Raw genomic sequence first — 13,777 nt, 5'->3', positions numbered from 1 at the left:
CATGAAAACATGCTCAACATCACTCAGCATCAGGGAAATGCAAATCAAAACTATGATGAGATATCACCTCACACCTATCAGAGTGGCTAAAATCAGTGACACGAGAAACAACAGGTGTTGGTGAGGATGTGGAGAAAGGGGAACCCTCTTCCCCTGTTGGTAGGAATGCAAACGGGTGCAACCACTGTGGAAAACGGTATGGAGGTTCACCAAAAAATTAAAAATAGGACTACCCTATGACGCAGCAATTGCATTAATGGATATTTACCCCCAAAATACGAAAACACTAATTCAAAGGGATGTGTGCACTTCTATGTTTATTTCAACATTATTTAAAATAGCCAGACTAAGGAAGTAGCCCAAGTGTCCATCAATTGATGAATGGATAAAGAAGCTGAGTGCTCTCGTGTGCTCTCTCTCTAGAATATTATTCAGCCATAAAAAGAATGAAACCTTGCCCTTGGCAATGACGTGGATGGAGCTCAAGAGTATAATGCTAAGCGAAATCAGTCAGAGAAAGACAAACACCATGTGAGCTCACTCGTATGTGGAATTTAAGAAACAAAGCAGAAGAGCAAAGGAAAAAAGGGCGACAAACCAAGAAACAGACTCTTAATTATAGAGAACAAACAGATGGGGAGGTTGGTGGGGGGATGGGTGAAATAGGTGATGGAGATTACAGAGAACAACACCTATCATGATGAAAAATAAATAAATTAAATAATTTTTAAAAACTACATGTACCATTTGATCCACCGATGCTATTTCTAGGAATTTATCCGAAGGAAATGATTGGACAAGTGTCCATATACCCAGTTACAAAAATATGTGTCATAGCATCAGAAGAAATATGATCAGCTGGGAATTGGCAAAGTAGATTTTGGTATATCCATCCAATGGAATGCCGGGCAGAGGTCAAAACGCAACTATCGTGTGGAAATTTTAAGTGAATAAAATACTTCGTTAAAATTCCACATATTAATGTGTTTGACATGCATATGCACACTTTACTGTATATTAATAAAAAGACTCTAAGAGGAAATAGACCAAAGAGCTATCATAATTTTTCCCTTGATCGATAATTATGGGTGATTTTAATTGTGTTCTCTTAGCTTGTCTATTTATTGACTGATTGATTGATTGCTTGTCGATATTTTTAAATACAGTGTAAAATAGTAAGAGTAAGCTATTACAACTTTTTAACTTAAATTTTTTAAATTGTGGTAAAAAGAATAAAAAGATTTACCTTCGTAACCATCTCTAAGTGTACAGTTCAGTAGTGTTAAGGGCATTCCCGTTGTTGTGTAAATGTGATTACTTTCGTAATGAGAAACAAAGACGGTTTTCCTTCTTAAAGATGCCACGGTCACTGTATGAAAATGAACAAGAACACACTGTGCTAAGTGCTTCGAAAAGGCAGTGTGGCACCCACAGATGTTTCCCCTGCCCGCAGGCCCCCCGGTAAAGGATATCATCTTCCTAAGGTGGATAAGTGGGCACTAGGCTCCTTTGTCGCTCTTTTTGTCAGTGGCCCACATCTGGGACTGTAACAGCTGATTTAATCCTTCTCAGTAGGCAGATGACAAGCAAGGGAAGAACTCTCCCTCCTCCCAGCCCCAGGATACTCTGCTCTTGCGTAAAAGAAGTGAGTGTTCAGTCTGCAGCCATGGCAAGAACCTGCCTGCCTCCCTGATGGAATGCCTTCTGTTTTCCAGATCATTGCCTACCAGCCCTATGGGAAGTCTGTGGATTGGTGGGCCTTTGGAGTCCTGCTGTATGAAATGTTGGCTGGGCAGGTAATTGAATTTTAAGTGATTTGTAAGAAAAATCCTCCCTTACCCCCATCTGCATGGTTTCTCTAGAAGAAGGGTGTCAGCTTGATACCAGCTCCTAGATCGGAACCCCAGTGACTTCCGCGGCCTTGGGGTTACCAGAGTCTTTTGAATGTTTTTCCTAATCTTCTCCCTGGAATCCCCCGAGTGTGGCCTCACTGTGGAGCCCAGGGAAAAGAGCCTGGTGGTTTGGGGCAGTTGGGGAGGGTCAGGCACCCTGTCTTCCCAAACTCTCCTCTGTCCCACAGGCACCCTTTGAAGGGGAGGATGAGGATGAACTCTTCCAGTCCATCATGGAACACAATGTGGCTTACCCCAAGTCCATGTCCAAGGAAGCTGTGGCCATCTGCAAAGGGGTGAGTGAGCCCCTGAAAGCTTGCTGCCAGGACCACCACATGTGGAGAATGCAGGGTGTGCCCCACACGAGGAGGCCTCACCCCACGTGGGGAGGGGTGGAATGGAGACTGAACTCTACCCCTCCCTGCACTTGCCAGCCTGTGAGCCTGGTGTAGACCTTCTATCTCCCGAAGCAAAGGGAGCTTTTTTCCTATCTGCACAAAAGTACCCGAGAGGTCTGCCGGCAACAGTATCTTGCTGCTGGCTGGGCTCCAGGCGCTAGCCCTCAGAGGGGAATGCGTATTGGATGAATGAAATAGGAAACGCAGAGACCTTGCCAAAGAGCTGGAACCCATGGGAAGGTGTGCAAGAGGCCTGCAGCACTGATCTGACAGCCTGGCCATGCTCTGCTGCTTATGTGTGTGGCTAATACCAACAGTGTGTAACTTTTGTCCTAAGAAAGGATCACGAAAGACTGAGTTTAAAGGATTCTCTGGATAAGCTGACCCAAATGTGTCTTCAGAACCCCTAGTCTCCGTCCATACCCCACACACGGCTGAAAAGCATGCTCATTTTGTACATGGCAGTGGATGAAGAGAAGACAGGGCCCATGTTTGCCGGTGAGGATTGCTTTGTTATTATGCATCTAGCATTAGGCCAGGATGTGCTCACAGTGACCTGGGTGAGTCCCTGGAGATCAGCAGTCCACATCTTTGGTGCCATCAGGATGACCTGAAGTACTTCTTCAGATTGTACAGAACCTCAGGCTCACCTTAAAGATGGTCTGGACATCGGTATTTTGCAAAAGTCCCCGTGTGGCTTGAAAACCACTGCCTTTAAAACAAATGTGGTAGCATTGCAACCCTGATAGAAGTGTGCCAGCAAGCGATGAGAGCCCCAGAGATTACAGCCCACGGAGGCTGCCTTGATTAAGTATTCACTCTCCCACCAGTCGGGGGACCAGTTATCAACGTTAGGGCATGGCCATGCCTTCCCAGTGGGTTCCCCCACCTGTGTGTCTGAAGGAACCAGGGCTGCTTGCCCTAGATCTTCAGGGTATTTGCAGGTTTCCCACTGCCGACCCAGCCTTGCTCTTCTTGGCCCCAGTCAGATGCCCCGTGAGCTGGCCTGGGGGCAGAAATGCTGGAAAACTCAAGCAGTTTGTAATAATAGCTGGGCCAGCCTCTCCATCTAGAGCACTTTGTCAACACCACCTAGATCCTCACTCATGGTGAATCACCTAGCACAGCGTAAGGCCAGTGCAGACCTCCATAGATATATTCTCGTAGGGGAAGAAGAGTGAGTGGGGGTCATATACTGACCTTTTGGTCTGTTAATAATTGCCAACATTTCAAGAGCAGGGGATTTCCCATAAACATTAACTTTCCAGTTTCTCTTGAAAAATCTGATCTCACCATGCCTGTCTGTCATTCCTATAAAGAAAGCATCAGCCAGCTGGGTGGGAAGCCTTTGTCCCTTTAAGATAGGGCATACCCTCTCCAATTTGCAGAAATCTCCATCTGACCCAGTTCCATCTGGGTTCGAATTCTAGTCCCAGCATTATTACCCCTACAACTGTGGGTAAGGCCCTCAACCTTGTGCGTGGATTGAGGCTAATGATAGTACTCCATACAGGATTCTTTGATGACTGAATGAGTCAATACAAGTGAATCCCTTACAACAGAGCCTGGTGTTCTGATCCAAAACCCCTGGGCCATGATGATGATTATTATTACTAACACTCTGCACCACTATCTTACCTGCCAGGCCTCTCTTGGCATTTATGCATACACTGCGATAGGAATTTTTTAAGTGGGGGATTTGGGCGATTAAGACCCTTTGCACATCTCAGCACTTCCACTTCCGCAGTGTGTGGTCCTACTTTGCACCTCTGGGTGTCTGTCTCTTTATTTCTAAAAATGGAATAATAATACTCATTGAACAGAAGTTTTTGAGAGCATTCAATCAGGTAACAGAAAGCTCCTTGTGTGGTATTGGCGCATAGTAGGTGCTTAATTAATACATGCTTGAGACCTCCCCCTTCACCACTCTGTCCTGCCTGGACAGCTGGGGGTTCTAAGTGGGTCATGGAGGAGAGAGGATTTTCCAGGTCAGTTGCATTCAGCTTCAGCTCCAATTAGCGGTTTCCCTGGTAGAGCAGATTTCTATTAATTTAGGACCCATAACCTTCAGGATTAACTGGGGTGACTTTCTTACCACTGGGTTCGAGGACCTTTCTGAATCGAGTGGGCTGAGTCCAGTGTGGGCTCTTTCTTCGAGGTTGAGGCTCCGAAGAAGATGGGCTGCTCAAGCCAACAGCAAATGCTTCCTCCCGAACAGCGGCCCCAGGGGATGCGTCTGGGAGGTGATCAGAGGTCGGAACAGTGATTAAATCCAGCTGTCTGCATGGCCGCAGGCACATCGGCTCCAAGTGCAGTAACTGGGCAGAGACTTGCATTAGCGGTGTTGGATGACTCGGCAGTGGCTTTCCTTCGCTTGGCATCCTTGTCCTTACACGGAAATTGAGCTAGGCTTTTGAAACCCGTTCCATTCCAGTTGAAAAGTCCTTTATATATACATCCCATTAAAGAACTATTTTCTACCAGAAAAAAAAATCAGTATAACTTTGCGCAGATTGCCGCTCCCACTTTGAACAAACTTAAAGCAGACGGAAGCCCCAGCTGGCCACACATTAGCATGAAAACAAGCGGACTGAAGAGCACAGAGCAGTAAGAGCTCTGGGTCGGGCAGATCAGTTCAAAGCACAGCTCTGCTACTTAGCTTTGTGCCTCTGGGCAAATGACTCCTTCTCCGGACCCAGTTTCTTATCTGGAAAATGAGGATAATCGTTGTAAAATGAAAATCAAGATGAAAGAGTAATGCCTGGGAAGCCTTGAGCACAGAGCCTGGGTGCATAGGAAGTACTCCGTACACAGAAGACATCATTGATAATATTAGCGGTAGTGCCAACCAAAACCTCGTAGCCCTTTCTTTCCTATTAATCCTACACAAATGTCGGGACCTGGCCCAATGTGCTTGCCCTCCATAAACCCTTCCTGACCAAGCCAAGCCACAGATATCGCTGGGGAGCCCACATACAAAGAGCTCTCTCATGAAAAGCCCAAGTTCGGGAGTAGGCAAAGGTGAGATCAAGTCCCAGCTCTACCACTCCCTGTCTCTCTCCGTCCTTGCCGGTTGCTTCACCTCTCTGAACGTCAATTGCCTTGTCACTGGAATGGGAAAAATAATATACCCACCTCATCGAGTTACTGTGAGAATCGGGTAAGCTCGTGCGTGCAGATCAAGTAGCAGCTCAGAATAGAAGTGCCCAGTGATTTTCCCCCAGCAGGCAAAGCATATATGGAGAATGTCTGTGTTCATGTGTGTGTGTGTGTGTGTGTGTGTGTGTGTGTGTGTGTAGGGGGATAGTTTCTGCTGACACGTTATCTGCAAGCAGGAAGCAGGCTAAGCTGAATGTCCAACAGCATAGGTGTACTTGCTGGGTTCACCTTGCCGTGATCCTCAGATCCTGGGCACAGTCTAAGGACTCTGGCACCACGGTAGTCAGGTCAACTCTGGGAAGCTTCTTGGTCTTGTATGTTCCAACTTCTTGTTTTTCCTCTTCAAGGCCTTCTTGTTGGTTTTGGGTTTGGGTTTTTTGTTTTTTCAATCACCAACCCCTCCGTCTTTGCTCTCGGTGCATTTGCTCAAGTCTTGAGATCAGAGAGATTTTCATGCTGCTTTGGATTCATTTACAAGAGGAAGCCTGTCTGGTTTCATCTTGGAGCATCTATTCATCTTGTTATTTAGCACTGGCTCAGAGACCCAAAGATGGAGGGTTTTGATAATTAAGTAATTTAAATGGAACACCAAAGAAACCTCAGCGGAGTTTAGTGTAATGTGTGATACAAGCAAAATGAGCTGGGCTAGATTTTGACTATTTAATGAGCTTTCAGAAAGTAATTACTTGAAACTTGGGTCCATTTGACTAATATTTTTTCTTCTGTTTTGTCATTTTCACAAGTGCTTTACTGAGAAATGCAAATATTATCAGAATGAATGTGGCCTTTGCCTTGGTCACACTCCAGCTTTCTTGGGGTGGGAGGTGGGGAATTTGAAGATATTGAAACTGTTCTCATTAAATGCCCCAGTAATTGCATAAAACTCCTTCTTAAATCAGAATGCATCGGGTGACATTTCTCACTTGAAGTTCAGGGCCACATTGAAGCTCAGGTTCGATTAACCGTAAGCAATCTTGCTGTGGGACGGCCAGCAGCAGGTCCTGTTGTTGGGTCCTCCGATTATAAAGACCTCACTGGGAAATTATTGTCTGGAATGGAAAGCAAGAAATAAACGTGGAAACTCTGACTGCACTTTCTTCCCTAATTCATGGGAGTCATTGTTTCTGCGCGGCTCACGTGCCCCTCCCCACCCGAGTTTCATTAAATCCAGCCTTTCTCTTCTCTCAAAGCTGATGACCAAACACCCGGGCAAACGTCTGGGTTGCGGACCCGAAGGTGAACGTGACATCAAGGAGCATGCGTTTTTCCGGTATATTGATTGGGAGAAACTTGAACGCAAAGAGATTCAGCCCCCGTATAAGCCAAAAGCCGTAAGTAAACTGTCCTCTCTGACTCTTGGATTCGCGTGCATAACACACTCTCTCCTCTCCCATCGTGTGCGCCCGCAATGTTCTAAGGGGGAGACATCGATGTTTTTACTCGAATATGTCTGTAAGTTGATGCAACAGTCACTGGGTACAAAAATGGAAATCTCCATTCACACAGCCTGGCCTCTGCAAAGGCGGGAAAGACAGTGGCTACCGAGCTTCTGTGTTATCGATTCAGTTATAGTTAACTGTCTTCGCTGGCAACTTCTTTGGAGATGGTACTTCGGTGAGCAGAGTTCAGATCCAGTTTTGGACAGGGATGCGGAGTCTCATTTTGCCCTTGTTCTTTCCTTGGTTCGACTGTGTCCCTTTCGCTTCCTACTGACATTGAAAAGGTCATGTTGTTTACCTCCATGGTATTTAAATGGAATCCTGAAGCATACCCTCCGTCTGAGTCGGTAAGTCAGACAGCACCACCAGCCAGCTCCCACCCGAGGCGCAACAGAATGAAGCAAACGCTGGCGTGCTCCTAGACCTCTTGGAGGCTCTGAGTGTTGACACGGCTTTGAGGTAACATCTATAGGACAAGAATAAAAGCCTCCCGTTTCCCACAGTCGTGCGCACACGGGAGGGTTTTCCCTCCCCAAAGACTCGGCTGGGAGTACTTGTCAGCACCGGGGTGGAGGAGTTTGCACTGAATTAATCCGAACCGCAGTTTCCCAGACAGGCTATTTCTTGGTTAGATTAAGAAGAAGGGAGACCCTGTGACTTTATGATGAGCTGGGAAGCTGCCTACCGAGGCTGAAATGTGCGCATAAACATTGTCATCGAAACCTGACACTGTGAGCTCCGTGATGATAATGGTAGTGATTTTGATATTAGGAATTTCTTGGCCCCTTATTATGTGCCAGGCACCACATAAAGCACTCCGCGTGTGGCATCTGATGAGAGCCTTGCAACGAGCTATTGAGGAGGTCTGTTTTTCCATGTACTGGAAGAAGGGAGGGAGGCTCAGAGAGGTTGAGTGCTCTGTCCAGGGTCACTCAGCCAGGGTGTGATGAAGCAGGGATTCAGACCTCAGTCTGACTCCGAGGTGGATCGGAATGCCCAGGGGGGCAAAGGGCACGTAGGCTGAAGAAAGCCCCCCAGGTGATTCTTACAGCTCCCTGGTGTTGCACCTTCCCCGCCATCCCACACCATTAGCTCATCCCCGATGCATCTGCATCTCTGTGGACACTCCCTGGGGTTAGGAAGCCAGGTTATTTAGAGGCAGCCCGTTGCACCATGCAGCCCTTCTAGCTGTTGCAAACATACACGTTGGTGTCTAATCAGCCTCCCCAGAACTGCCATCCCTCTGGCCCCTCTTGTCATCCAGAGCCTCTTTCTCTGCAGCACATTTGCAGATTACACTCCTGAATCCTGTGATTTCCAGGCCAAACCCCCCCCCCCCCCCCCCCCCCCCCCCCCCACCCCCCCCCCCCCCACCAACCCCCCACACACACCTTCCACCTGCAAGCATGTCCCAAATGACATCACCTCCAAATGCCTAGTATCTTCCAGGCCATCAGCTTCCATCTTAAAATACAGACACAGGATTGAGCACAATATTTCTAATAGTGTCTGACCCTCAAGTGAATACAGTGAGTCCCGCCAACAATCTCTTGATCATTCTAGAGGTGGCGAACTTGACGAGTCTGTTCGCTTCTTTGTTCCTCTGTTTCACCCTCTGTGATACAGCGGCGTTAACAGTCCCTGCTTCAGAGGATCGTCACATTGGGTGAAGCACTCAGTGCAGGCCGGGCACGTAGTTGACGCTCTGGGAGAATTATCATTATTTTTGTTAGCCGTGTCACACGTTGATCGATGTCTTGGGCGTAGGGTCTTTGAGGTGTTGAACAGTGTCAAGTCCTGCTGATGCTGTTCCTTAAGATGATGTCCATGTGTGCACTTGGGGTCAGAGAGAGGGACACTGCATGTCCTAGGCAGTATCATCACTTCTAATGAACCATTTGGAAAAAGCTCAAAATGGCAGCCTGGGAGACAAGAACAGATTCTGTGTTCAGGAAACTGAGAACTCAGAGATGGGACACGAAACTGACTTGGGTTTTGTGGGGCTATTCATGAGATCTCAAAATGTGTACCCCACCCCCATCCTCACTTGGCCAGAGGAGGCATGCAAATACCCCCATCTCCACCAGCGTTGAACCCGGTGCCATTCTAGGGAGGGTTCATTCTTTAGTTGTAGACCAGTGGTTTTCAAAGTGTGGTCCCCAGACCAGCGGTATCCCCTGGGAATTTGAGGACTGAAATGCTCAAGCTCCTCCTCAGAAACCCGGAATCCAAAACCCTGGGGGTGGGGCCCTCCAGGTGAATCTGATGTGACCCAGGCTGAGATTCTCTGCTGTGGAGTTTAGTGTTAAGAGCTCAGGCAGGGAAGTTGGGCCAAGGCCAGGGGAACATGGCCAGGAGGAAAATTTCTCTTTTTTTTTTAAGATTGTTTTTATTTATTTGAGAGAGAGAGAGAGAGAGAGAACGGGGGTGAGCAGGAGGCAGAGGGAGAGGGAGAAGCAGATTCCCCGCTGAGCAGGGAGCCTGACGCGGGGCTCCATCCCAGGACCCTGGGATCACGACCTGAGCCGAAGGCAGACGCTTAACTGACTAAGCCGCCCCGGCGCCCCAAGGAGGAAAATCTCTTTAAGAGGAAGACATTGGTTTTTGCCTAGTCTGAGTGACGGGTGGTGGCTTCCGGGAACAGGTTACAGGCTCAGGTGCCTTAGAAGCCAGGCACGTAATGTAAATAGGAGAGGGGGTTGCTGGGGACAGAGGCAGCCTGGGGAGCTGGTGCTTATCTCCAGCGGTACAGTTGCAGGACCCTGTTGACCGTTACTAATGATTGTCATATTTTTTTATATCATCCGTAGGAACGGCTACCTTTCTCTGAGCATGTTATACAAGCCAAGCGCTGGGCTGGCCAGGTTTGCCCCTCGGGGAGGCGGGCTCTTCATTCCTCCAACCTCGTCAGGATTTTCCATGAGCTCTCACTATCTTTTGATACATCAGCAACAAATTTTTAAAAATTAAACACAGTCCAGGCCAAATTAAACACATCCACAAGTCTTATGTGGCCCATGGACTCAGTTTATAGTCTTTGGGGTAGTGATTACTCAAAGTCAGGTTGACATTTAACCGGTTCCTGTTAGTACTGGTTATTTACCACTGAGTCCATTCCGACTGGGTAAATATTTTGGAACTTCTGGCTAAGCAATAATGAATATCAAAGATCTAGCCAGTGCCTGGCCCATAGAAAATACTCAGGAAAACGTAGCTATTCTTATCATAGATAACATAAAAAATCACAATAATTAGTAACGATCAATAGATCCTTGGACTGTTCTGCCTTTGATTAGATTTCCAACGAGCCAGCATCTTGAATTCCCTCTCGTGGGTTTAACCGTGACTTTCAAAGTACAGTGATTGGACTGGGCTGTATTCTTCAAGATGTTCTGCCACCAGCAATGAGGGGAAGCAGGCACTGCCCTTGGTCCCTGAGACTGAATTAGAAATAATAATCATGGGGGGCTCAGTCGGTTAAGCGTCTGCCTTCGGCTCAGGTCATGATCCCAAGGTCCTGGGATCAAGTCCCGCATAGGGCTCCCTGCTCCTCGGGGAGCCTGCTTCTCCCTCTCCTCTCCGTTCACGCTCTCTCACTATCTCTGTTGCTATCTTTGTCTCTCTCAAATAAATAAATAAAATCTTTAAAAAAAAAAATAAGAACCATGGATATATCACCCCCTCTTTCAATTCAACCAGCACCTACGCCTTTTTAGTTGTGGACGCCAGTCTCAGCGTCCTCACCCCTACTCAAGGATTTCACATTTCCCCTTCTGCACATCTCCCTAAGGGCCCGTGGCAAGCGTGTGCAGAGTGCCACGGGCCTTTCGGGTTATTACAAGGTGTGCATGTATCTGTCGGCGTTCCTGATTCATGCGTGCTATTAAATAGAGTGCAGCGGGAGGGAAAACACGGGGCAAGAACAGAGGATTCGATTCAAACATCAGTGAAGGGTGCTATTATCGGAGGCTCATTAACATGAGCTTTTCAGTTGTTCCCAGTGCCAGCTTTTGTTACAGCAAGGAGCGGGTTGTAGAGTATTGTTCCTGAGACGGGGATCCACTAGCTTTGGCGCACTGTAATGTACCTGAGTGATTTTTTTTTTACACGTGCACTTGATGGTGTCCCTCTTGCTTAAAGCTTCCCCAGTGGCTCTCTGCTGCCCCCAGAATGATGCCAGCTGTTCCTGAGCATGTATGGCTTTTGGGGTCTTCCAGGGTCCATCATCTGCCCCCTCCCCAGCTTCGGCACCTGCCCTCCGAGAGCAGGCATTTCTGAACTTCTTGCAGTTCCTCAAACACGCAGGTGTCCTCGTCCCTTCCCAGCTCTGTCTGTGCACAGCCCTCCAGCTGCGACGTCCAGACCCTTCCCCATGTGCCACCCACCTCCAGCCCCCATTCCTTGCAGTGCCTTGCTCCTTCCCCCTCGCCGAGGCTCTTCCTGATTCCTGGGGACGGAGCATCCGCTAGTGTCCTATCAACCAACTCACCACACTTTATTGTAATTGCTTGTTCGGTGCGATGTCTGTCTTCTTGACTAGATTGAAAGGTTGTGACTATCTTTGTCAGTGTTGATTCCCAGTGCTTAGCAAAAGGCTTAGCACCCAGCAGGCGCTTAATGATTTTTCCTGAATAAATGAATGAATCCACGAACGGCTATAAAATAAGAGGCTGCGATGCCCTGTGCAGAGGAACATGCGGGATTCTTTAGGGATGCACATCGGAGCATGGGGTGTTTGTCTTCTGCATTAGTTTTCATATGCGCTGGGCTGCTGCTGCACCAGGGACGGTGCTCGGCGTGGCCGGGGCTAGAACACGGTCCAGCGGGGTGCCGCCAACCCGTGGGCTGAACGGCCGATCCTGTTGTGGTTGGTATGCCGTGTAGGATGGCGAAGGCTGTACTGAAGGGGTGTGTAAGCTTCAGTACAGAGCGTGCTGGTGATGTGGTTCAGGCCACACGGCAGGCTCTTGTGGGTCAGTGTGCGGTGGGTGGGAAGTGCTAGTTTGTGTGCTGGAAGGCGGTGTCTGGGGCTGAGTGCGTGGTGGAGCAGTGGGTTGAGAGGCAGTGTGTTCTGGTTCTGTCCCCTCGGGATGCTGCCAAGTGCTCTGGGTCATCTGAACAGCAGGTGTTTATTGAAATTAAGTACCCTTCTAGGTACTGGAGACACAGAAGTAAAAATAATATAATTGCCTGTTCTCATGGAAATTATATTTTAGAGGGAGCAGGCAAATAATAAACATAGAAATTGCAAATATGTTAAAAGTAGACAAGCATTGTGGAGGAAACCAAAACAGAGGTGGGGATGGGGAGAGCCGGGTTGGGGAGAGGTCAGTTTTAAACAGGGTGGTTGGGAAGCCTCGCTGACATTTCAGCAAAGATGGGAGGAAGGTGAGGGAGAGAGTGAGCTGTGTGTATATCTTGGTGGGGGAGAGTGGTTCAGGCAGTAGTAACAGGTGCAAAGGCCCTGAGGCAGGAGCTTGCCTGGCACGGTCAAGGAAGAGCACAGAATCCAAGTGCTGAGCTGAGTGGGAGAGGGAGAGGGGAAGAGGGGATGATATCAGTTAGGCCGCGGTAGGATTCTTCGGCTTTTACTTCCGGTGAGCTGGGCAGCCTTTGGAGGGCCCCGAGCAGAGAAATGTCATGATCCGACTTTGGGTTTTAAAAGGCTCACTCTGACTATGGTAGGTGCAAGGGCGAAATCAGGAGACTGGTTCAAGGCTCCTGCAGTAATCCAGGTGGGTGGCAGCGGGCCCTTGGACAGGACGGAGCTGCTGAGGGCCTCCAGGTGTGTTCAACTTGGCCTACCTACCTCTCCCCACTTCCTGGCGGGATGCTCAGTAATTACCCCAGGGAGCATGAGGGAATGGATGAAGGAGAATCCCTTCAGACTGCCTGCATAATTGCTCCTCGAGTGTAATGTGGGAGTTGTTGGTCGTGGCAAAAAGCAGGATGAATGAATGAAATAGGATGTCCTAGAAGCTTCTGGAATTCAGAGGGCTGGCTTACGGGGCACAGAGCAGGGCGTTGCTGTGCAGTGGGCTGTTCCTCCTGTCAGTGTGAATTATAGGGCGGTGTGGGAGGTTCCTTGTGTTGAGGGTGATAGCCGGGGTGTCCCCTTGGTCTGGGCGAGCAGCTCCGAATTTGGCTGTGCTGTAACAGAGGGGGCACGGAGATCACAGCGTGGGCGAGCGTGTTTGCTTGCAGAATTTCTAGTGTGTGTTGCACAGTAGAAGGTATGCGGGCGTAGTATGTTTAAATCAAAATGCCTGGCTGAGATTTGGGCGGCATTCTTATCCTATTAGGAGTTGCCTTAGTGAGATCTCGCAGTGTCCCTAATGCCCAGTGCGAAGCTTGCTGTGAAAACTGGGTAGAGGTGCAAGCCTGGGGCTCGAGGCTCTGGCTGCTCCCAGGGGGCAGTCCTTGGATCAGCTTCCCTAGCTGTCAGCAGAGAGGCAGTGAATCGAGGAGTGAGAGAAAAGTAACTAGGTCATAAGGACGCCCTGCTTCGTTACCATCCACGGAGTCTTAACTACCAAGGGTGTAGGCACAGCGACTTGCCCACCAGGAAACGCGGCTCTCTTTCTGTTCTATAATAGGAGCAATCTGATGGACTGTTCCCTCTGGCCGGGGCTGGAGGAGTACAGCTCGTTGGGAAGTGGACCCTAAGAAGAGCCCCTTTCCCTCCCGGGCAGCCATCCAGGACTATCCAGACATGATCAGCAAGGCTCACTCCCTCCTTCCATTCTAGCCCGGGTGTCGGGCCTCACCGACTCCAATCCTTCCTGTACGATCTAGACTGATGCCCCTAATTTCTCGGGTGGCCTGTGCTCCCTGTCACTTGACATAAAGCCCCATACGGTTTTGAGGCATCAGAAGATCCGCAGAGACT

General features: G+C 48.7%; 1 protein-coding gene across 1 annotated transcript in view; it reads left to right on the top strand.

Moving 5' to 3' along the window:
• The window catches only part of PRKCB (protein kinase C beta), a 314,044-nt gene that overhangs the window by 280,938 nt on the left and 19,329 nt on the right, over positions 1 to 13,777 (top strand). Inside the window, 3 exon segments of the mRNA XM_040635210.1 lie at positions 1,716 to 1,796; positions 2,081 to 2,188; positions 6,640 to 6,780. Coding sequence (XP_040491144.1) covers positions 1,716 to 1,796; positions 2,081 to 2,188; positions 6,640 to 6,780 — 330 coding nt within the window.

This window comes from Ursus maritimus, unplaced genomic scaffold (genome assembly GCF_017311325.1).
Source record: "Ursus maritimus isolate PB19 unplaced genomic scaffold, ASM1731132v1 scaffold_2, whole genome shotgun sequence".
Classification (NCBI taxonomy): domain Eukaryota; kingdom Metazoa; phylum Chordata; class Mammalia; order Carnivora; family Ursidae; genus Ursus; species Ursus maritimus.
The sequence above is the reverse complement of the archived record's forward strand: the minus strand, read 5'-3'. Positions and strand labels throughout refer to the sequence as shown.